This window comes from Filicampus tigris, chromosome 2 (assembly GCF_054856515.1).
Source record: "Filicampus tigris isolate MCC_2025a chromosome 2, RoL_Ftig_1.0, whole genome shotgun sequence".
In the NCBI taxonomy this organism is placed as follows: Eukaryota; Metazoa; Chordata; class Actinopteri; order Syngnathiformes; family Syngnathidae; genus Filicampus; species Filicampus tigris.
In genome coordinates this window covers 10,279,477-10,302,562 of record NC_141218.1, presented here as the reverse complement: position 1 = coordinate 10,302,562, position 23,086 = coordinate 10,279,477, and the positions used below count along the sequence as shown (strand labels likewise).

Sequence of the window (23,086 nt, the reverse complement as noted above, 5' to 3'; positions counted from 1 at the left end):
AAGGTTTTTACATCGTATTGTTTACACTATTTGCACTACTGACTTTATTTTCAAAACATTTTGCAATGGGATGTATTTTATTTGTCATGTTGACAGTGTTATACTTGTATTTTCGTTACATTGCTGCTTTTTTTTGGTTAGACTCTCTTGACTTACATCCATCCATTATCGATACCGCTTATCCTCACAAGGGTCAAAGGGGACTCTCTTGACTTTTATTCTGAAACAGTTGTTGTATATATATACATATATATAAATAATATCGTTTTTTTTTTTTTTATTAAATAACTACAATGCAAACTTTAAAAGTATAAAAAAATAAAATTCTAATAAATAAATAAACTTCTACTACAACAACAACTATACATATATACATATATAAACATAATATACTAACTCAAGGGGGGATCATGACATTTCCAAGCAAAAAGAATCGGTATCGTATCGGTACTACCCTGTATTTACTTGGTACCTACCCTGTATTTACTTGGTATCGGATCGATACTTAATTCCCAGTATCGCCCACTCCTAGTCGGAACCAGAGATTTACGTCGTCACTGTGCGACAAAAATGCTCTGACGTCACTTACGCGACTTGTTTTCAAGAGAGACAACATGGATGCCCGCCGAGCTGCGTTGGTTATAGCCATTCTTCAGGCGCTTTTTGCTTCCTTATTAGTTTGCAACCAACTACTACTGCTAGGTGAAGATGCATTACGACACGTCTTGACCGCCAGACAACTCTGGGACGTCCAAGGTATATTCCCCGGACGGAAGTTCCTTCTGAATGGACAGTATATGGCTAACTACTGCCACCTAGAGGCTTGGCATGCTTGTAAATGCGTTTGAAAACGCACTTGGTTTTGTGTGGATGCGTTTTTTGCCGGGGGAGGGTGATACTCGGTTTTGTTGTGTTTGTGTTTTCCAGTTGTGTTTTTCTTTCCCTGCAAGAAAGGGACTTATTGCTGCAACATTTCTTCCAGCGCTGGATTATGGACCTTTTATACACATGTGCCCCAAGGTAGTCACTACTTATGCTGGACTATGTCTTTCATGCCTCTCTACGCTTCATAACAAACTGCAGTTTACGAACTCAGCATTGTGAACTGTACTCTCGGTTTGGTTGGCCTGCTTTGTTGACAAATTGGTACAGACGTAGGCCTTGTCTACACGTAGCCGGGGTTTTTTAACAGCCGTATATCCCCCCCCTGCCTGCGTTGGAATACACATAAAAAAAAACGCATCCACACGTAACCGCAGAAGTGCGTTTTCAAACGCACGTCAAGCCTCTAGGCGGCAGTAGTTAGCCAAATACTGTCCATTCAGAAGGAACTTCCGTCCTTTGACGTCACTTCTACGAAAGCAAAAGCACGGCGTCAAACTCGTTCGGGAGAACCGACAAAAGGTCAGACTTGCTTTTAAACCTTTCACCGGGAAGCAGCGGTTGGTTGCGGACAAATAAGTAAGCGAAAAGCGCATCGAGAATGGCTATAACCAACGCAACACCGCGAGAGTCCATGTTGACTAATGAAAACACAAGTCGCGCAAGTGACGTCAAAGTATTGTTGTCGCACGATGACGACGTAAATCTCCGGCTATACCCGCCCAGACGAAAACGCGGATCAGGAGATATCCGAATATATCTGTAAATCTCCACTGCGGCCGGAGTTTTGCGTTTTCACTGAAAAAAAAAACATACTTAAGTGTGTATCTTCAGCATATGTCTAATGGACCTTATGCTCTTCGTTCCCAGGATGGGTATACACTAAGTGCCCCTAGTGTCAGGACGGAGAAAGGAAAGATGGCTTTTCAGTATCGTGCTCTTACAGACTGGAACTCTTTACAAAGCACAATAAAACTGTCACATCTTGTAACTTTATCTCAGTTTGATTCCATTCCGAAGGATCCGCAATTGGATTCATCCATCTGCGGCTGTTTCTAAATGTCTCTTTTTGACTTTTATTGTTCTTACTGTTTGTGATTTTTTTTTTTTTAAATCTGTATTGAAAATCTTGAGTTGTGGTGTTGCCTCTTGGTGTTGCCAGGACTCCCTTGAGAAAGAGATCTGTGGATCTCAAAGTTTTTTTCTGGTTAAATAAAGGTTAAATTAAAAAAAAAAAAAATGCTAGTACTAGTACATGAACCTTAAGCTGAATATCAAGGCTATCGAATGAATGCTCAAACGGTTTCACGCCAGAGCGAGTGGTAGCACCTGGCACGACCAGACCTTCGTGTGTGTGTGTTTGTGTGTGTGTGTGGGTGCGTGTGTGCGTGTGTTTGTGCTGGTAGAGTGGCCACCAGCCTTTCTTCTGAGCCAGTAGAGGAGCATTAATGGAGGTACAGCTGTGCCCACTGAGGCTTGGACTACCTCAGTGGCCCCTCATCCACGTCCCACCGTTGGCCCCCGACCACCTATGGACACCCATGAGCTACATATGCACTGACTGATCGACCAATGAGAAGTCTTTAAAAACTGGAGCTGGGATTCGAACCCCAAAAGCACAAAACTGTGAGGCAGACCCGCAAATCCACTGTGCTGCTCTCGTGCCAATTTCTTCAAACTATGCACAGTATGCCATTGAGTTGATTTGAGGGAGCCAAGGGGCCCCCCAGTCTGTGTTGCCTCAAAACTTATATGACAGTGTCAATGAAAAGTCATGTGCAGATTTACTGAAGTTACGGTCAATGAGCGAGGTATTCCAAACACTCGCTTGGCGTCATTGAAAAAGTACACACTGAAAAATGGAGACGACATGCCAATAAAACAGACATAATAAGCCAATTACTTCTCTGACACCATTAGGGAAATGTAATCACATAATCTGGCATCACGAATCACTCTCTAATCATTAACCGTTGTTTTTTTTTTTTTTCCAAAAGCTCCACAGGTTTGTCTTTTAAAGGGGAAGCCAACTCAAAAATGTTCTTTACGGTTGCTCTCTACGGCCCCACTCTTCTAAACACGCTATTCTGATTTATATTGCGTTTGTGGAATATGAATCAAGCAGCAAAATCCATCTGTTTTTATCCATTTCTGGGGGGGGGGGGCATTTGCCACTTGCTAGCGACTGAAAATGGTTACAGTTGCTCAGGGCTCAACCAATCACCGCTCTGCTTGCGAATGTCACATGACCAGGTAAAGATAATTTTTGGTTGACTTTCTCTTTAAGGCCAAGTACTTGGACTCTCTGTGCCAAAGCGGTTTTGATGGCTTCATTGGATCATTAGTAAGCCACATATTATGCAAAGCAGGTTTGATACGTACAAGCCAACTAGCAATACCTTAAGCAAGACTGCCAATATTGTCTCTTGAATATCTCTTAAATAAGTCTATTCTTTCAAATTTCTTTGGCTTGTTAGCATTTTTTGAAGGATTTTCAAAAAAAAATTGCCAGTTTGTGGGCTTATCATTTTTCCCATATCGCATGACCAAGAAGAGCATTTTGTCAGAGGCACATCATTTTCAAAATAAAATTCTATTATAGATTTATATATTATATTAAATTTCAAACTCTCCTTGAGCTGGCCTGTAAGAAATGGCACATGCCCCTGTATCGGCGACTTCTGGTTTTAGGGCTGGCCAGTGACCAGTCACAAGAAGGAGTCATGCCATATCATCTATGACAAAACTCAAACTGCATTTCTCTGCATCTTAGTCTTTTCAGCACATTGTGACCAATAGTTTAGAATGAGCACATACTGTACATTCAATTGTCACACACTGGGGCACAGATTGAATTAAACAAAATGTATATTTTATGAGGTTGCTGACTCCCCTAAACTTATTGTTATGATGAAATCGGGGTTAGTCTTCCTCTTCCACTTACACTTCCAATTCCATCACTTATATTTTTACTTGCAGGGATCTCCCAAATTTCCCATAGCAAAACCCATTGGGTCTAGCAAAAGTGCAAAAAGTACAGCAGACTCCTCCTCTTTGATACTTACATCCCGAACCCCCAGTTGCTTCTGATGCCGAGTCATCAGTAGATAAATGAGGTACAGTGTGAAAGCGCTTTGAGCACCAAAGGTAGAAAAGCAATTGTACAAGTGACAGCCAATGGACCATTTTCCCACCACTTTACCACCATCTGCCGATGCACCGCAACTGTAGTGGATCACACGCAACACACCCACTTACAGCTCATGCAGAGCATGAGCACACCATTTAGGATCTTAGTGAATCAGGTGTGGACGCTGCAAGTTCACATGCCATCCTGAAGCCAAGGGAGCGGAGCGAGGAGACACCCAACTCTTTCCGCCCCGATCGACCCACCTGACTGGGACGCACCCTTGCAATGCGGCAGACAGCAGAAGCTCTCACCTGTGCCGGGTCGCTGGCACATGACATTGAATAAACAGGTCATGCCGCCTATGTTACTGGAGCTGCCATGTCTGGAACACGCCCACGGGGACAGGAATAACAGGCCGCTCCAGAACACGAGGTCATCCGAGACACCGTGGCACCCTACCTGCGTGCTCACTTTCCTTATCTTCCATCCTAATCCTCGCTCGCTTCCACCATCTGCTCCCGCAGGTCCGCAGCGAAAAGCACCACCACCACCACCGCGCGTAAAACGAGGTCGGCGGGCGTCAAACACATTTTCACGGCGGGCCACGTTGGAGTGGTGGATGGACAATTGGTCCTCAAAAGTGCAAACCGAGGACAACTGGTCCTCGGCAAAAATTGCTGGTGAGGTTTAATTGCGTATTAAACGGGGTTATCATCGTTTTGGAAATTAGACTATAGACACATTGTACATAAATGCTGAAATGGAATGCCATTAAAGCATTTTTTTTTTTTATCCTTATGTCACTAATGGTGGAAAAAAACGGTACGAGTAAGAAAGTTATTCTATATGCAATGAATTGTTCTACTAGTGAGGTGATGGCTATCAAGGATAATGGAATAAATGCTTTCCACAGCTGCAGAACAGCACATATTTAACATGAATACTCTTGAGAATGAAGTATTAAAAATGTGCTTGAATTTAAATGAAAACAGTTTTTTTGTTGTTTTTTTTTATAACTCATTCATGCCCTAAATCACTTGCCCCCCTCCCCTTCCCCCGACTTCTTTCCTCTGCCCAAGCTATTAAATCAGCATCTTGACCCCGCAACCCCAGGCCGCGACCATGAAGAGCCCCCCCATGGTCAGCCAGGCCCGATTGTAACATTTGAATATGAAACGGGGGGGCCTGGAAAGAACCTCACAAGCGCCCCCCACTTACAAACCCGACTCGGCCGCCCAAACCGAGGGCCCATCCAGCGCCCGAGGATTTATATGGACTTGAGAAAGCGAGAGAGGGCTCAAGTTGGTACGTGAGGGTGTTTCAGGGTGAGGGCTGGGGGTGTATCGGGGTAGGGACTGAGTGAGAGTGAGGGGTGTAGAGTTGGGGGGGGGGGCAGAGGAGAAAGAGAGGGCGGACATTTGAATAAGACAAGAAGCAATCGGTGTTTGCATGACAAAGGGGGCCGCCATCTCCCCCTGATTGGTGTCACAGTGCGGCACTAAAGCCACGCAGACCACCCCCCTCCCCCCACGAACTCCCCCTTTCACCCCCTCCCCCCCCCGGGGATGCGATGCATAGACCACAATCATGTTTATGCGGCCAAGGTGTGACGGCAGGGAGGGGCCGCGTCGTCGTCATCGTCAGGTTTCAGGTTAACAACTTTGTGCGCATTTTTCTTTCAGCCAAGAAGGTTTTTTGCATTTTTATGGCGAGGCGTTTACAATTTTAAGTTAAGGTCAACTCACGCACACACTTTTTCAAGCATCTCCATCAAGGGGGGGCATCAAGACAGCATTTCAATGTGTTATTTTGATATTTCCAACCTATGCCGTTGAACCAAGGCAAAGCTATAAATAAAGACTTTACGTTGCTTTCAATACGAATAATTAAGAATTCGAGTTTTGTGACTTTTTTTCTTACTTTTTCAAATCCAAAACAGAGAAAAAGGATTGAAAGTGTGGGCGGTGTTTCATCAATAAAGGTTTTTTTAGTGTGCAACTTCCCGTCAAAAGTCTTTCTTTTTAAGATTAGTAGGTGGATTTATTACATTTTGCTAAGAATTTCACGTTTTACAATTGGGCCACTGAAATAAATGAACTTTTCTCGTTTCTAATTAATGGGATGCAGCTGCTTATGTGGAAACGAGCATAAACTCAATGCACTGTGCTTGTCATGTTTGGTTTGTTTTGGGCTTTCTTTAGTTTGATGTTTTGCTCAGTGTTCTGTGTCTGTCTCGTCATGATTATTGTGTCCACCTGTGTGCCTTCCACTCCCTAGTGTTGGCCAATCAGCTCCCTCCTACCTTGTGTCTCTTGTCCAGGTGTTTCTCGTTGTCTCGTCAGTGTGCTTGTATTTAAGTTGCTAGTTTTTGTTCTGTTCCGGTCGGGTCATTGTCGTGTTGTCCTATAGTTGTAATAGTTGTTGGTTTAGTCCTTGCTGCCGCTGTCAGGTTGTTTGGTTTCTCCCAGTGTTATGTTTTGTTTCTTAGTGTTTCTTTGCGACTTCAGGATTTGTTCGTCCTCGTTTTTGTTAATAAATATTTTCTTCAGTACCCGCTGCTTCTCCTGCATTCGGGTCCTCCATCCCGTGAAAGTGCTGATGTAAAGCAAGTTTCATTGGATCTGATCTTTGAATGCGCATTTAAATTAAACACGGGAAGGAAAATGCAGTTTAACGTGTTGAGACACTTTTGTCCCCGCCAAGTTTCATCAGAGGTAAATTTCTTGTTTTCATTTGGATCTCAACAGCTAAAGAGAGGGATTTGTGTCATCCACATATTACGCAATTCCGTCTTCTTATTCTCTTGTTGAGATAACATGGGTGGTAAAACCATTATTGGTACAATATCGTCTTCCACATAAGCGAAGGAGAGCCAGCTGTATAGCTGTATATTTATTGACTCATCTCCTGGCCTCCACAACAGATATTAGTATGTCACCTCGTTCGTCGACTCGTCGTTACAATCTCATTAATTCACCTGAGGCGCGAAGTCCGCCACCCTCTCAGGTGTACCCCCGCCCAACACCACTGCTGCCCACGCTGGCCTCCTTCACGGCACTGGAGGGGAACAATGACAGTGCACAAAATGAGAGGGGATCATGAGCAGGCAAATCCGAGGGGGCCGCAAGGGGGATTTCACAGCTCGATAAGTTTGGACAATTTGTTGACAATCCCTTTTATTATGAGTCCCGCGGGAGTGGACATAAATATTGATGCTTTTGCCAGATAAGCTGTGGCTAAGTCTCGCTGCTTAGTGCGAATGCTCTCAACTTTTGAGGTCCAGGGGAGATATTTTTCCAAGGACCCCCTCATAATCCTAATGCCAAATAAAAATGCGTACCCTGTAAATGCCATAGAAATTAAAAAGTTGACTATTTTTCCAAACGTTTTGCACAAACATATCTGATATGCGTTATAAGAATAAAGTCTTTGAAATTGTAGTCTTACAAGAAAAATGTTTGGTTTTTAACAAAGTGCTCTATTTTTGGGAGGGTAAAATCTTAATATTACAATAATAAAGTCAAAGTTCATCGAGGTAGAGAGTCATATTTGAATACCTGAATACAAAATCTACACCAAGGAAAAGTTGCCCTTTTTTGCAACATGTAATATTATGAATAGCTATATTTGTTAAATGAATTTGTCATTACAAATTGGAAAAGACGCCTTCATTCAAATAATCAGCTATGTCCCAATTGAGATTTGTGTAGCTTGAGTGTAGTACCACATAGTGCCACAACATGCCGGCCGGGAAGCACTGAGCTCTACTGGATGAGCAAGAAGACCAAGCGGAGATGGTTCCATACTTAATTGCAGTTAAGTTGTTGTTTTGTGTTCCACAGAGCAGAGAAAATATATGCCTGTCATTAATGTTGCAAGCTCTATTTGTATGTGTTGCTGCTCAGTTTGGGTTAAGGTATTAATTATTCCAAGGTTTAAATGTAACATCTATGCAGATTTCCGTTAGCCAGTCTATGGCTTTTTATTAAATGGCTTGGTTTAATATTTTGGTGGGTTTTTTTTTAATATACAATGTTTAATTCGCTTTTGTTTTATGGGTCAGTTTTAGTTTTGGAATGACAAACAGCTTGAAAAAAAATGCGTTCGCCTCTTATTTGGAAACAAGTCTTTTCATTTCTACCAAGTGATGTTATGACAGTCTTCCATTTCTTCACTGTGAGAGAGTGAGAACAGGTGCCAAACAATACATTAAAATGTGAGTTTCAAAATGTTTAGAATTTCTTTAATAAGTGTAAATGTAAATTTGAATGCATGTGGAAGGTATATATATATATATCTGGGTGGTTGTGTATAAGGCTGCGCAGAATCCTCCTAAGGGTTCTGAGGCATCCCTGCGGGCCACACCTCCAAGAGAGATGGCCCGACTAACTCTCCATGGCAACTAATCAATAAGTGACACAGTCACTCAGCAGATGAGTGTGTTCAACACCCCCAACAACCCCCCCACCTCCAAAATGTTCCCAGGGTTACACTCGACTACACAATATAAAACCTCACACGCTCACAAACATAAGGAATGCATGTGCAATCTAACGAGAGCCAGTACAAAGTTGATCAAGCTCTCTTTTTATGTCAGAAAGCTATTCATTTGACATTATGTGCTTTATTGTGGTTGAAATTTGCATCCCACTGAGACCTGTGGAGAATATTTTCATCCTGTGGTGTAGTTAACCACAATACAGGTTGTTCCGTTTTATTTTGGGTTGGTAGTGATTAGCATTCTTCGCCCTAATAATAAGAAAAGAAAAACATTACGCGAACATTAAACATAAGTTTAACTTTAAACTAGTTTAAGCTATTTTTTTCTCTTTTGAATAAGTAGTTCATTTATTATTATCACATTAATTATAATTTTTAAAAATCAAAATATGAGAAGGGTTTATTGTGTTTTTATCAAATAAAATGTTAGTTTTTCCATATTTAACTTTTTCCCTCATTAAAAATTGGTTAATTTCTAATTAGATAGCAGAAGAAAATTGATGGATGAATGGACGGTAAAATGTCATTTTTATTAAACAATTATTGACTTAGTTTTAATGAAAAGTGATGATTTGGGAGGATTTGGCCAGCGTTATACTTTTAGATGACAATTTATTTTTTATTTCAAATTGAACCAAAGCAGTAATTGGTTAATTTATCTATAGTGAAATATCTGTAAGATGACAAGTTTTGCATGTTAATGCACATTTGTTGATGAATCATTATTCAATTAATTATAATAAAATAAAAGACGAAAAAAATTTTTTTATTCTCCTAGGAAAATGAAATTTCTTTTAAAAATAATAATAATAACACTTGTTATTATTATTATTATTATTACTATTATTATGATTATATTGGGTTCAGATGCCATAATTATAAACTATTATTATTATTATTATTATCATTATTTTGGGTTCAGATGGCACAATTATAAGCTATTATTATTATTATTATTATTATTATTATTATTATTATTATTATTATTATTATTATTTACATCACATGACCTGGCCCATTCCTCCATTTTAAAAATCAAATGCGAGCTACACCAGGTGTATCCGCACTTGCAAGTGGGCAACAGTCAAACAGGCCTAAACGGACCTCAGGAAAACATATGTGTGAGTGTGAGCGCAGGCGTGCGTGCATGCGTGTGCCATGTGAAGGTGCACGACCGCACTCCTCCTGACAATAGCCATATGATCGGAGGGCTCCTTCCATTGTGCGTCTGTCAATCCCCATTCCCTCTCACTGTCCTCCACAAACGCTAATCAATAGCTGTGTCCTAGATGAGAGGCCTAATCTCCCCCCTCCTCCTTCCCCCGGAGCCGGGCGGCCACTCGGCGCACTGTCCCAAGGCGTACATGCTCGTGTGCGCACGTACACGCGTGGCCCCATTTCCTGCCGCCATCCAAGACGGGTCACAAGTGGGGTCAGAAGAAGTCGAGTTCAAGACGAGGCTGCATGCTCCAGTGTTCCTAGACAAAGTTAATGTGCGCCACAGAAAGGGACCATCTGCGGCACGCACACTTTTACACACTCAACTCTCCTTAATGCACTCGCAGATTCATCGGGAAGGCCTTCTCTTGGTCCACTTGTGCTCGTTTGTGGCGAGGGGCTTCACGCTTGAAGGCAAAATCCGTACGAGGACAGTGGTGCCTTGAGATACGAGGGACCTGACTTGTGAGTTTTTTGATAAGATCAAGATTAGATAAATCCCACAACGGAGGAATGTGCATTTTTGTTCACACATAAAAAAAAGAGAATTGCATGTGGTGTATTGAACAGCTGGCTAGCCTAATGCTAATATAAAATGGAAATCGCCATTGACATGTTGACGGTTAGCATCAATCGTTGTGGTTTTAGGACCCATTAATCAATGGATGTAGACAGATGTAATAGCAATACTCACAGGCATAGATTCTTTATCCTCTATGAAAACACTAGTACAGCATCTTACTGAGTATCTAACAGTTGTAGTAGAAGAATGACTGTTCTTTTTTTGTGTCTGCATGACTTTATTATGCTGTCTGCTCTCATAAGGAGGAGCGCAATGTCTGAAAGTCCGAACCACCATTTATGATACATACATTACCAAAAATCAGGTCAAATATGAACATTTTTTTCTCCCTTTACGATCAAAGTTAGCAAAGGGCCAAATATCAGATGTCTCTAAACGATTACCCTGAGTGATTATTGTGTGGTGTGTTCAGAGTGAGTTTCAATTTAAATTCAATTCAATTAAAAAAGATCCATATCCTATCAGGTTCATAAATATTTGGACATGAACATATTCTCATCTTTTTGACTTTAAACACCACTACAGTGGATTTGGAATGCAACGAGTGAGATGTGCCTTAATGGCAGACTTGAAGCTTTAATTTGACGGTATTTAAATCCAAATCAGCTGAATGGTGTCGGAATTCCAACACGGGCTTGCAGTGCAACTGCTTCACTTGTGTTTCTTGATTTGTGACTGCTGACAAAAGTGGCATGATGAATTTTGAAGCGTTTTCAACAATCTGCTCAAATGCTTCACAACTCATTGGACGGCGTTTTTACAGTGCGGACGGACAATGACCTGAATCATTTACTTGTTTGAATTATTTTTTTGACAACATCTTGCATTCTTCCTTCAATGTGTGTTTTCGGTCACTAACATGTTGGATACCTCAAGCAAAAGTTAGCTTGTCTTCTTTGGTCCCTTAAAGTGAGCCAAGTTATAGCAGTGGGATGTTTAGGCGGAACACATATTTGACACACGCGCACACACCCCAACGGTACACGCACACACACAGACACCCACACCCCCACACACACGCAATTTCCTCAATTTGCAGTCATGCATTTCCGGAGTTAACTTTTTGGTTTCTGTTTGGCTGAAAACCAGATGAGCTACAGTGCCAACTGTTACAGTGCCATGTTTTCTTGCAAAGAGATTTTGTTCTCAAGAGAATTTTGAAGAGTAAAACAAAATACCTGTAGACTGTGCATGCGGATCAAAAAAAGCCTCGAAGAAATCAGACGTTCGTTGTTCTGCAAAGAGGGAAAAAAACCAGAACAAAACGTAACCCACTTTGCTTTGAGCTGTGTGTGTGATTAGCATTCTATTTGTTTGCATAGGGACAAAAGAGGCAGCGAGATTACTTACGTTCATATTCGCCAGTTCTCGTATGCTTCTGCCGCAGAGTAAACACAGCTTGACAGGCAGACATGTTAACGGATGACCTAACCACCGAGGTCAGGATCAGGCCCAGTGCAGCCGTGTTGACTTTGTTTTGTGCGGAGGCCTGGGCCGCAGCTAAAGCACACATAGCGATTATTAAAATCGTAATTGATTTTTAAATATGGAAAAAAAATGACCGTGTGTGTACTTATTTTTCTTGTAGTGTGTGCTGTAAATGCAGATAACGAACACAGGGCACCCATAACAATATATCACCAGACAATCACGAGTCTACTTGCCCAAACCAAAATGTTATGCCTGATTATTGGTATGTGTGTACCCTGCTTATGATTTGCAACCCCGACTGTTTTACGAGTAGACCAGGGAAGAAAATCACAAGTAACCCCACGCTGAGAATAATCTTTAGCTAACTCGATTTTTTTTCTGAAAGGAGGTCATCTACAGTATGTACAATTAGGTGCATAAATATTGCGACATGTACACAATTCTCATCTTTTTGTCTGTAAACAGCACAAAGGATTTGAAATGATATGAACAAGATGTGCCTACAGTCAGATTTATATACGGTATAGGAATTAAAAGAGATTATTTAAATGCCTCCCACTTTATAAAGGCCTAGATAGACCAAAAAGACGCCGGCCAACAGTGACAGACGCTTACCCGCTGTGGCGTCCGGCCGGCTGTCGGCACGTCACGCTGGAGGAATACACCGCAACGACAGACAGCGACGCTGACCATTAAAGTACCTTCTGCGCATGCATAAGATGTAATACCCTTCCATACCATCGGCGGCGGTAGTCACCATTTTTCATGGTTAGAAAAATCCAACCGGAAAGCTGTTGCCCGTGGGCGGATTATAAAAATGTAAACAATGCATTCAGCTCTATTCTTCACTCGCGATAAACAATCACGTATCTTGACACGGTATTGTGAAATACTTACATTGTCAACCCTCGCTCTTGTACTTGTAAGAAGATTAAAGCAGCGGAGGCGTGCTCACTGTTTTTCCGCATTTGTCACTTCCCGTTGGTGCCCCGAGCGCTGATTTGCTAGCTAACAGCCAATCAGAGTGACCAAATGTCACGACCTCCGACGTCGGTTTGGTCTATCGGGGCCTTAAGGGACCAGAAGTATTGGGACTTTTGGCCGCTCAGCTGTTCCATGGCCTGGTGGGCATGTAAGGCAGCCAGTGGAGGTTGTTGTCTTCTATTTCTTGATGACGTGACTGCTGACAAAATGAATTCTGAAGTGTTTCGGAAAATCATGATATCTGCTCGTATTCGGACGAATGCTTGACAACTCAGTGGAAAACGCTTCGCAGTGCAGATGGACAATAACCCAAAGCATACTGCGAAAGCAACCAAAGACTTTTTGAAGGCAAAGTAGAATGTTATGCAATGAGCAAGTCAATCACCTGACCTGAATCCAACTGAGCATTCATTTCACTTGCTGCGGACAAAAGTGGAGGAAAAATGCATGAAGAGCAGCAGAGCATCAACAGGTATGAAAACCAGCATCAGGTAATGTTGATACATTCCAGACTGTAATTGACTGTTGATCTGTCTTATTACTTTTTCGTCGTTTCAAAAGTGGGAGGCACGGTTCACCTTATTTTCAAGTAAAAACCTCACGTCAAAGCACACCTTATTTCATTTCAAATCCATTGCGATGCTTTTTAGAGCCAAAACAGATGACAATTGTGTCCATGTCCCCAAATTTATGGACCTGACTTTCTAAAGCTTCAAAAATGCAGAGTAGATTTCATTAAAAATTCAATCCAAATTTTTTATTTCAAGCAATCACACCCGAGAGACGTATAAGGTTTGGTTTGTGGGAGGCCTCGGTTTCAGCTTGTTTTCTTCCCAGCGACAAACAAGCAAAGAAAGTCGCTGCTGGGCGGATGCGTCTTGTCATGTGGCGGCGCGCTTTGAAGTGTTTCCCACTTGGCATTCCTTGCGGTTGTGTAAGGCACGGCGATTCAACCGCAGCTATCATTAATGAGACCCAGTGCAACAGGCAAAAGTCTGCACATGGGTGTTAACTGCGCCGGTGCACTTGAAAATAAAAAAGGTATGAAGATGGCTCGACGCAAACGGCTTCCTGGGAGCGCCCGTTTGTGGGGAAGGACGTCTTTCACTGGGTCAGCCCGAAAGCGCTGACCCCAGGAGGATTTGATGCCATTTTCCCACGCAGGGAGTCGACCTGAGAGGAGCTTGTTAACAACATCTGCCCCAGTTCAGGGAGATTAACCCCCACCCCGACCCCCGCACACACTGCTCACTGCTGTCAATCTTGGTAGCGCGCAAGTCCCGACTACTCAGGGCCAGGCCAGGGGCTGAGGCGGAAAGGCCGCTCCATGCCCCTGCGGGCTGGGCTCTAAGGGCCCTCCTGGAGATCCCAGCCACAGCAGATCAATACAGAGGCTGTGTTCGGAATCACTCGCTCGTTCCCTAATCGCGATGCAGTCCAGCCCCGTTTATCGCGCCCAGACCTACTCGTCATACGTGGATAAAACACAATTGAGAAAGACCATATCAAAAATATTTTTGACACTTTTACTCCTCCCACAAACTTTAAACCTATTAAAACACTCTTAAACTGATTAAAAATGCACGAGTATTCCTCAGTAGTGCAGTATTAGTGATAAGACGAGTAATACTTTTGAAAAGTATCACTTCATTCTGACTCTTGCTTCAAGTTCTCTGAATAAGATCCACAGCTTGCAATGCCAAAGTAGCAATGTGACCAGATTTCCCAAAAATGACAGTCCGTCAAAATGGGTGGCCACTTCAACCTGAGTACAACACACCAAGAATTTTGAAATTCGGACGATGGGTTTTGGAGAAATAGAATTTTTTTGTTAAAAAAAAAAAAAAGCCTTTTTGGGCAATGTTTTTTTTTTTTGTGATATCGCCTATAGAAAATTTGGTTTAAAATCACGTTCAAATTAGAGTAAAAGCGTGTAGCTTCATTATATCTCAACGCTTTCCTCGACCCTTTTGCTTTGTATTTTGATTGGGGAAGCCTTGTGGCTAACAAGTTTCAGATAAAATATCCACCAATTCGTATAGGCCAAAATTCGGAGGCGCCAATGGGCCAAAATTACCGCGACGTTTCAAAAGCAGATACTTGCCCTAAAAATTGGACTTAGCTAACGCAAATGGAAGAGCAGTGTAGGCGGTAGAATAAGTCAGTTGTTTTGGGGTAAATTTAATTGTTACCTAATGTTATGTAAGTGCTCATTCCGTGTTTTTTAGAAACCTTAGAAAATTCCACGAAGATGATGGCTACTTCTCACCTTGCGGTTCAAGTTGTTTATTTGTCTTTGCCAGTTGAAGTTGACTGTCAAACTGTCACAGGAATTAAAACAGATTCAAGCGTTCGATATTTGAATACCAAAATGTTCAAGTAAATGATATACAGTGGATATAGGCTATTCAGCGGGGATAGGGAAAATGTCATACTGCATCACATGAGGTGTTGGAGTTTCAGGTTAAAAAAGCGGGATATTTTTACTTAACTTTCATTTCATATGTACCTTTGACCAAAAAGCCAAGCGTGAAGAGTCTCTGTTGGCTAAAATGCACAACATATTTCATAATAAAATTCACTGTGCTCACTACACAGTACTTTTACTTTATTACACAATATTTAATGACCTGTTTTTTTGTTATCTTGCACTCAATTAATGCAACACATTTAAAAACAAAAAAAAAAAACCCAAACTAACACTAAAATTAATAAAAACTAAACTAAAATGTAGCATTTTCAAAGAATTTAAACTAATAAAAACTAACAAACTCGCTCTGAAAACTAATCAAAACTATGTAATTGAATTTGAAAAAAAGGGTCAAAACAAAATACAAACTTTGTAAAAATGAAAACCTCTAAAGCGTTCCGACACTCTTCTGAAGACAGCCAGACCGACTACCCAAAGGCAGTCAGCCATTCCTTTGCTACCGTGTAGTCGACGGCAGGAGATCCCACGTTAGAGATTACGCAAAGGAGGGCGTGCGCGTCGCAAAAGGCGTGTCCCTGCAGCGGAGAGCGGCCCGGCCGGTCGAACAAGCGGCTTCTGTGACGTCATCGGGGCAAACACCGTCTAAGGCCGGCCGCCGTTCTTTAATGACTTTTTCCACTCATCACGGTGACGCAAACCCAGGAGGAGAAGAAGATGCCGGGGCATGTCGTGACACAAGACGGCGAGGAGGAGGTGGCGCACATATGTAAGCCAACGGTGCTCAAAATGTGGTCCAGGACACCCCACGGTTCCCAGAGACGTATTTTGGGGGTCCGTAAAATAATTAGCAAGCAATTATGTTGTATCGTTTTTTAAGTGCTGCCTAAAATATGACTTCCGTCGCTCATTAAACCTTGGCTTTATTAGTCCTAGTATTACATTATGACTTGCAATCCTGGCAAAATATTTTAAAAGCTTTTAATGTTTTCTTTTAAAGTCACCTGCTAATGTGTTAAAATGTTGACAATGTACTAAGCAATTTTAATAAACTACTTTTTATTTTTCGACTTTGCTTTTAAAAGTTTTAAATCCTTCTGTGTTTAAAAGGTCTTCAATTTTTAAATGTTGTATTGTAACTTTGTGAAGCACATTGTGTATGAAATGCGCTATAAAGATGCTTCTTGAAAATAGTTAGCCACAATTCCAATGGCATTTCGAGGTGCACGTGGTAGTCATGTTTAATAGGCTTTTAGGATTATGAGGGCATCCTTGCATAAATGCTGCCTGGACCCCCAAAAGTTTGCAAAGCCCTGCATGCCGACGATGGAGTGCGGCATGGGGAATCTGCTGAATCCATGATGTGCACGGGCTATAATTAGGTTAGTTTTTGGAGAGAGGGGGTTAAACAAACAAGGTCTATGAGGTCATAGGCAGATGGAAGTGGGATATGCCTGCACATGCTGAGTGGGCACCAGAGAGAGAGAGAGACTGAGAGTGATTTGAGAGAGAGAGAGAGAGAGTGAGCGAGAGAGGCCCTCTGGGTAGACAGTGGGGGGGGCGTCCAACTTGCATGGCCTCATTATTGCCAGAACATTCAGGCAACGGCAAGCTGCTGTCCCATTCCGTCCAGTCCGGCCACACACAAACACATGCGCGCACACACAAACACACACCTTTCTCACATACTTTCTCAACCCAAAAAAATAATTACAAATAATGATAGAAAATGAGTCATCAGTACCTCAGCCAGGGAAAAAGTTCCCATCGGCCCGTCTTTTCATGAAGCGTTTTGGTTCTTGTTTGTAATCGGCATGACTCCAAAAGTACTTGATTTGTGGCTTTGGTGTGGTGAGTAGTTTTATTGGGTTGTTCTTGATCCAAATTGACAAAGATTATTCACTTTTTTTTTTTTTTTTTTGCAAATGTGAAGAGCTTGAAAAGTTGTGCCAAGATTGGGATGACATTTATTGTGTCGCACAATTCTGACTCTATATATAAACTATGTGACCTGATGTCAAAATTCTAATAGGGAAGGTTGAACTCGATGAGTGTGTTAATATGATCATCCACACGGGAATAATATCTCGATAAAAACTCTGAATTGCTTGTTTCACAAGATTGTTTGGTAGACTGGGGCCCATTCGGATGTAAAACGGATGTAACTTCATTTTCGTGCCAGTGCAAGTCTAGTCTAGCATGTTTGTGGTTGTGTTGCGCCCATCAGGGCGTTTCGACGCATGGAAATGCCCCGCCCCCGACTAGTCGGACTATTTAGTAACAGAAAGTAGTCTGCGTTCGGCGCAAAAACAGCAGCATTGTCATTTTCGTGCAGGGGCAACGCTGTGGTTCAGCATGGCTGTGAATTTGGTAGACGCGCTACGCCTCACTGGGCGTTTCTGCCTTGCCCCCCAGCGCATCTGCGAATTTGGTAACAGAATGTACACTAAATTTTGGACGTCCTACAAGAAGGTCTATTTTGCAGTGCAGGTGGTCTCACGCAAATTTGGTGTATTTGATCGAGGCGCGGGCGGACAAATTCTGCACTCCGCGATGTGCTTTGTGGATGTCAACGGATTTCGTTCATAAATATGATACCAATGTGGGCCAATCCCTCTGAACCATTGTAAAATCAAATGAATGGATTAGAATAATCATCATCATCTTAAAAAATATTTTAAGAGCACCCCCGTAACTATTGTGGGGATGCGGTGATTGGGCGGTATGTGGACAAGATTTCCCCTTGCGGATTATGTACTTGGGAGTATGCATGTGACGTGGGCAATTTGAAACCACTTTACAACCACGACCGTATGTCCGTGTGTGAATCCACCACCCCCGCCCCCCTTTAATAGTTTAGCGATGGTAAAGGATGTGTTATTAAATTGTTTGTTCATTTTTACAATGATTCAGAGGGTTCAATGCATGCTTACACCACCTGCACCACGATTTAGACCTGCTTTTAGGTAGTCTAAAATATAGTCGACTTTTACTCACCAAATTGGCAGGTGTGGCAAGGGAATGTAATGTCTATCAAATTCACAAACACACTCAGGTAGACAGGCCCCTGCATGAAAATGGAGATGCATCCATATTTAAGATGAGCGCAGTCTCCTTTCTGTGACCAAAGTAACAGGTGCGTCAGGGGCGGCGTAACGCCGTGTGCCCATTGAGGCGCATCGTGGTCCCAAACACATTAGACTAAATTTGCCCCGGCACCAAAATGAAGATGCGTGTGTTTTTACGCCAAGCGAATGGGCAACTGTCTACCAAAATAGAGCCCTAAATCTGGTCGATTTAGTCATTTTCCCAAAGATAACAGATGATGTGAAATGTGTGGTTTGAATGATGTGGAAAGTGAATTTGATTTTTTTTTATATTGTACACTTTATGATGATCTAAGAGAGTGTGTGGTTAATAATCTTGAATGACATAACCCTGATATGCTCTATCGGTTAGAAGAGGAAAAGATTAAATGGCCTTTTGCTTATGATGTTTTTACAAACGCAAATTTTATGTCTAAATCTTGGGAAAGAATAGACCGTTTTTGACATCAATTTCTGTTGCTACTGTTGTTGTTGTTTTCGGTACTGGTGCCAGGTCTTCCTGATTGTTTGGTGTTTTATAAACCCATGCGGGCTGGGCATACTATTGTATGCATGACACAATTTTTTTTTTTTAATGTCAATGTCAGTAATGTTAAAGCAGATTTAATTGGAATCTGAAACCTGCATTGTTAATCTATATTTGATTTAGATCCGATCTCTGTACATCAAAGCAGATAAATTTGTATCTGAACCCTGTAATTTCAAACAAGATTTTTGTTTGGCATCTGAACCCAAAATATCAATTCAAATTTGATTTGAATCTGAACCTGGAATATCAAACCAGATTTTATTGGGGTCCCATTCCTGTAATGTCAAAAAAGATTTGATTTGCATCTGATTCCTGCAATTTCAATCCTGATTTGATTCAAATCCGATCCCTGTAATGTCAAACCAGATTCGATTCATATCTGGTCCCTGTAATGTCAAATCAGATTTGATTCAAATCGGATTCCTGTTACGTCAAACAAGATTTGATCGGGATCTGATCCATTTAAGTTCAAACACGATCTGATTTCAACACTGTCTTATACAAATACACATATGCATGACTTGAACTCTCTCACTGATTCAAGATTCCCCCTTGACCCTGGTGCATGCTTCTGTGGGAACCGGTGCAAATGTGGTGGTAACATAGACAGTTCTCAGACTGTTTCAAGCCCCCTCTTGAACATTGTCCCCACTATTTTAAAACAAACACACACACACATATATTTATAGTATTTGCACTTTCAAAGTTTCAAGATTGGTTCACTTTAGGAAAGGTCATCTAATTTCCGTATGAAAGAATGACATTTATTGCTGTCTAATGCAACAACGGGACACGTTTGACAGTCTGTAAGGGTCAACGCCAAAATCCGGCATTGTAGCCAAAAACGCCCACCAATGAGCTTCATTTTCATGATTACTCTGCACGTACAAATAAAACCACAGCTCACACCCAAACACTTATTATGTTGAAGAGCAAAGGATGAGAGAAGCTGCTGAATTACTAACAAAAAAAAAAAGAAAACGCAGAGTGTGATTAGGTGGCGGGCGGCTGCTGGCACACTGGGTGACTTAAGAACGACTCAGGCCAGTGAATGCAGGGAGGTCCGGATAATCTTGCGCTCCACAAAGGTGTGCGGGGGCTAATCCCGACTGCTGTGCTCAGTTTGTGGATCAAGTCGTCCCATAAAGGAGAGTGTGGGAAGGCCAGCGGGAACGCCACCGCATGCGCCCAAAACCTCTTTGGTGGCCGCCGCTCATTGATGCCAAAATACACGACAACAGCAGGCCGCCTTGCCACCCTTAAAGCTACACTTAAGTCATGTTTGGGACTGGAGAGGCCACACAATTTCTATTGATTGACTTGAAAAGCGCACATATGCAGATTAAGATTACACAAGAAACGACATATTCTGTCTGTGTCAATTATCACTTTTAATAGGCAATTTTTTTAAGAGGCGCCTGCTGTCTGATACTTTAGAAGTTTAAATGTAATCATGATTGCTTCAGTCATTTTTGAACATTTCGGAAAACAAGAAAAAAAAACAAGTTAACAAATTCATCAAAAGTCCAGGTGCCTTGATTCAACATTTGCGTATTGATGACTAAAGAAAAACATTATATTTTAGCAAATTTTTTTTTTTTGGATTCTCTGACAGTAAGTTAAAAATGACTTATGAACTCATTCTTTTAGGCTAATGATATGAAAGTTATAATTTTCTATAGCGGACTTTGGCTAAATTGCCTTATCAACTCACAACTTGATCCTTAGCGTTGTAAACGTATATTTTTGTAATTACAATACACCAATTGAAAAGGTAGCAGGTTTGTAATGTCTTGTAGTTAAATGACAATATCGTTCCCAAGTACAAATGAGAAGTTTTTGGCTATTAGTGAAATGAATGGTGTAAAGTGAAAATATATTAGTGGTAGAACAATAAAAGTCATCCGCAGTCCACCTTTCACATTCAAATATAAAAAACAAGGGTCTCAAATGTGTGTTTCATACAAATTTATTCGGCATTTGAGAATAGAGTATGGTCTTAAAATATGTAGAAACGTCAGCTTAAATAAAAAAAAAACGTTTTCACTCCGGAGAACGAGTGAGCTTGACACTGCCAAAAACACATACACACACAAAATACAAACCATCACAGAAATGTACAAAACAAATGTGAATGTATTTTCCACTTGACAAAACATTGGGTTCAAAATCTAAGAAAGGAGGAGGGGGGAACTATAAATAAAACTTGCGCTTGCGACCAGCACAGTCTTAATATTTCATTTCGAACTAAAAAAAAAAAAAAAAAGTGGGGGTCGGGGGGCTTGGTGAGAGGAAAGAAAAGGAAGAGGTCTACAAGTTTGGACAGCTGACATTCTACAAATGAAGTGTAAACATTTTTTGTCTGAAATAAACCAGCCTCTTCACGAGGCCACTTGCCTTTTCACGCACAGATGAAAATGTGGCATTATTTAATATATAGAAGTCCAATTCTTCTCCATCACTTTGATTGCTTATACTCGTCATGATCACAAAAACTGCCTTTCTTCTTTCTTTGCAATGCAAACTCTGGTGGATTCAATCTCAGTCCAAAACGGCACAAGAACAAAAAAAAAATATTGCGTGTGTGAAAATTGATGCCATGGGTGTCAAACTCACTTTTGTTGCGGGCCACTTAACTGTATCATCACTTCATTATATTTTTACATATACACAATTGCCGCTTTTAGTTAGCAAATCAAATTTGAAATGAGCAGTTTTTTTTAAGTACACCCTTAAAACTGCTCCATATTGGGTTATTTTTAACACAGCAGTTGAAAGGGGTGTATTTTTTGCTTCGTGTTAAGGAGAGATTTGGTTGAAATAAACGCTTGTAAAACCAGTTCAACGAAGGAAAATGCAATTTCGGTGCAGATGAAACGCATCCAAGTCGATGTTTTATTTGCTTTACAGGCCGGACGTGGCCCCCAGGCCTCGAGTTTGACACCCTCGCTTTACAGCAACCAGAGTTCAAGTATCCAAGTACTTTTTTTTTGTCTGTTTTTGAATTGGGAAAAAGTCTGAATTTTCTAGTGAGCGCGTGCGGCTCTCACTCAGATATGCGTGAGCGGAAGGGTCCCATTGACGCCCGTCCCGGCGCTCTGGTAGTGGGGGTGCACGCTGTGTAACCGGCTGCCCTGCAGGGCCGAGTGCTCCGCGCTGTCCCCGCCGGGCGGCAGGTACATGCTGATCATGTCCCTCAGGTCCCCCAAGCAGGCCCGCTGGGAGTGCGACGTGATGGCGGGCGGCGGCGAGCTGGGCTCGCTCTTGCACATGGAGCCCAGGCCCACCATGGGCGCGTTGGGGTTCCCCGCGGCCCCGCCGGCGGCGGCAGCGGCGGCGGCGGCGCTGACCACGGCGGCCTGCGGCGTGCCGTACGCCGCCGGGGACATGCTGTACGTGGAGGCCGCGCTCATGTAGCTCTGCGCCGTGCTCATCATGGGGTACTGCAGCGAGGCCATGTCGTAGCGGTGCATCTGCTGGATCTGCGGGCCGCTCATGCCGTGGTGCTGCGGGTAGGCAAGCTGCTCCTGCATCAGCGAGTAGGCGCCGTTGCTCCAGCCGTTCATGTGCGCGTAGCCGTCCATCCGCTGGCCCACCTGCACCGGGTTGGCCACCGCCGCGCCCCCCGGCGCCAGGAGCCCGCCGGACAGCGAGTACTTGTCTTTCTTCAGAAGGGTCTTGGTCTTCCGGCGCGGCCGGTACTTGTAGTCTGGGTGCTCCTTCATGTGCATGGCGCGCAGCCGCTTGGCCTCGTCGATGAACGGCCGCTTCTCGGCGTCCGTCAGCAGCTTCCAGTCGGCGCCCAGACGCTTGCTGATTTCAGAGTTGTGCATCTTGGGGTTCTCCTGGGCCATCTTACGCCGCTGGCCCCGGGACCACACCATGAAGGCGTTCATGGGGCGCTTGACGCGCTCCTGGTCGCTCACTCCGCCGCCGCCGCCGCCGCCGCCGCCGCCGCCGCCGCCGCCGCCCTTGGAGCCCGGACCCGAGCCAGAGTTGGGCGGGGGGGGCAGCGGGGACTTGATCTCCGTCTCCATCATGTTGTACATGGCTGACCCGGGACGGCTGCGCGCTCTCGCGGCAAATAACAACAACAACAATAACAAAAGTTGGGCAAAGAGCGCCCAAAGTCAAAGAGAAGTTTTAGTCTCCGGAAAGAGGAGGGAAAAAAGTCGGCTTGCAGGTGCTCCTCGGCTCGCTACACAAGTGTGCAAACTTGTTGGCCAAGCCCCGCGTGTTATTCGGCCGGGGCCGGGAACCATGTGATGGAGCCAAGGGCGGCCAATCACAGCGA

At 42.9% G+C, this 23,086-nt stretch overlaps 1 protein-coding gene and 1 long non-coding RNA gene across 3 annotated transcripts in view; both read right to left on the bottom strand.

Annotated features, from left to right (window-relative positions):
- Window positions 1–23,086, bottom strand: part of LOC147151341 (uncharacterized) — a 54,736-nt gene that overhangs the window by 22,005 nt on the left and 9,645 nt on the right. The window contains exons 2-4 of one of the 2 annotated variants that reach the window (XR_015082660.1): window positions 11,664–11,813; window positions 11,492–11,548; window positions 6,990–7,069 (exon numbers count right to left, since the gene is read on the bottom strand). This is a non-coding gene — a long non-coding RNA (uncharacterized LOC147151341). The remainder of the gene's footprint in view (window positions 1–6,989; window positions 7,070–11,491; window positions 11,549–11,663; window positions 11,814–23,086) is intronic. The other variant, XR_015082661.1, reaches the window with a different exon arrangement.
- On the bottom strand, window positions 20,746–23,073 carry sox3 (SRY-box transcription factor 3). The gene has a single exon (XM_086017256.1). It carries the CDS (start codon window positions 22,839–22,841, stop codon window positions 21,843–21,845), a length of 999 nt encoding a protein of 332 aa, XP_085873382.1. The 5' UTR covers window positions 22,842–23,073; the 3' UTR covers window positions 20,746–21,842.

Excerpts from the sequence above, each read along its gene's own strand:
- sox3 (XM_086017256.1), bottom strand. The coding sequence starts at position 22,841 with ATGTACAACATGATGGAGACGGAGATCAAGTCCCCGCTGCCCCCCCCG.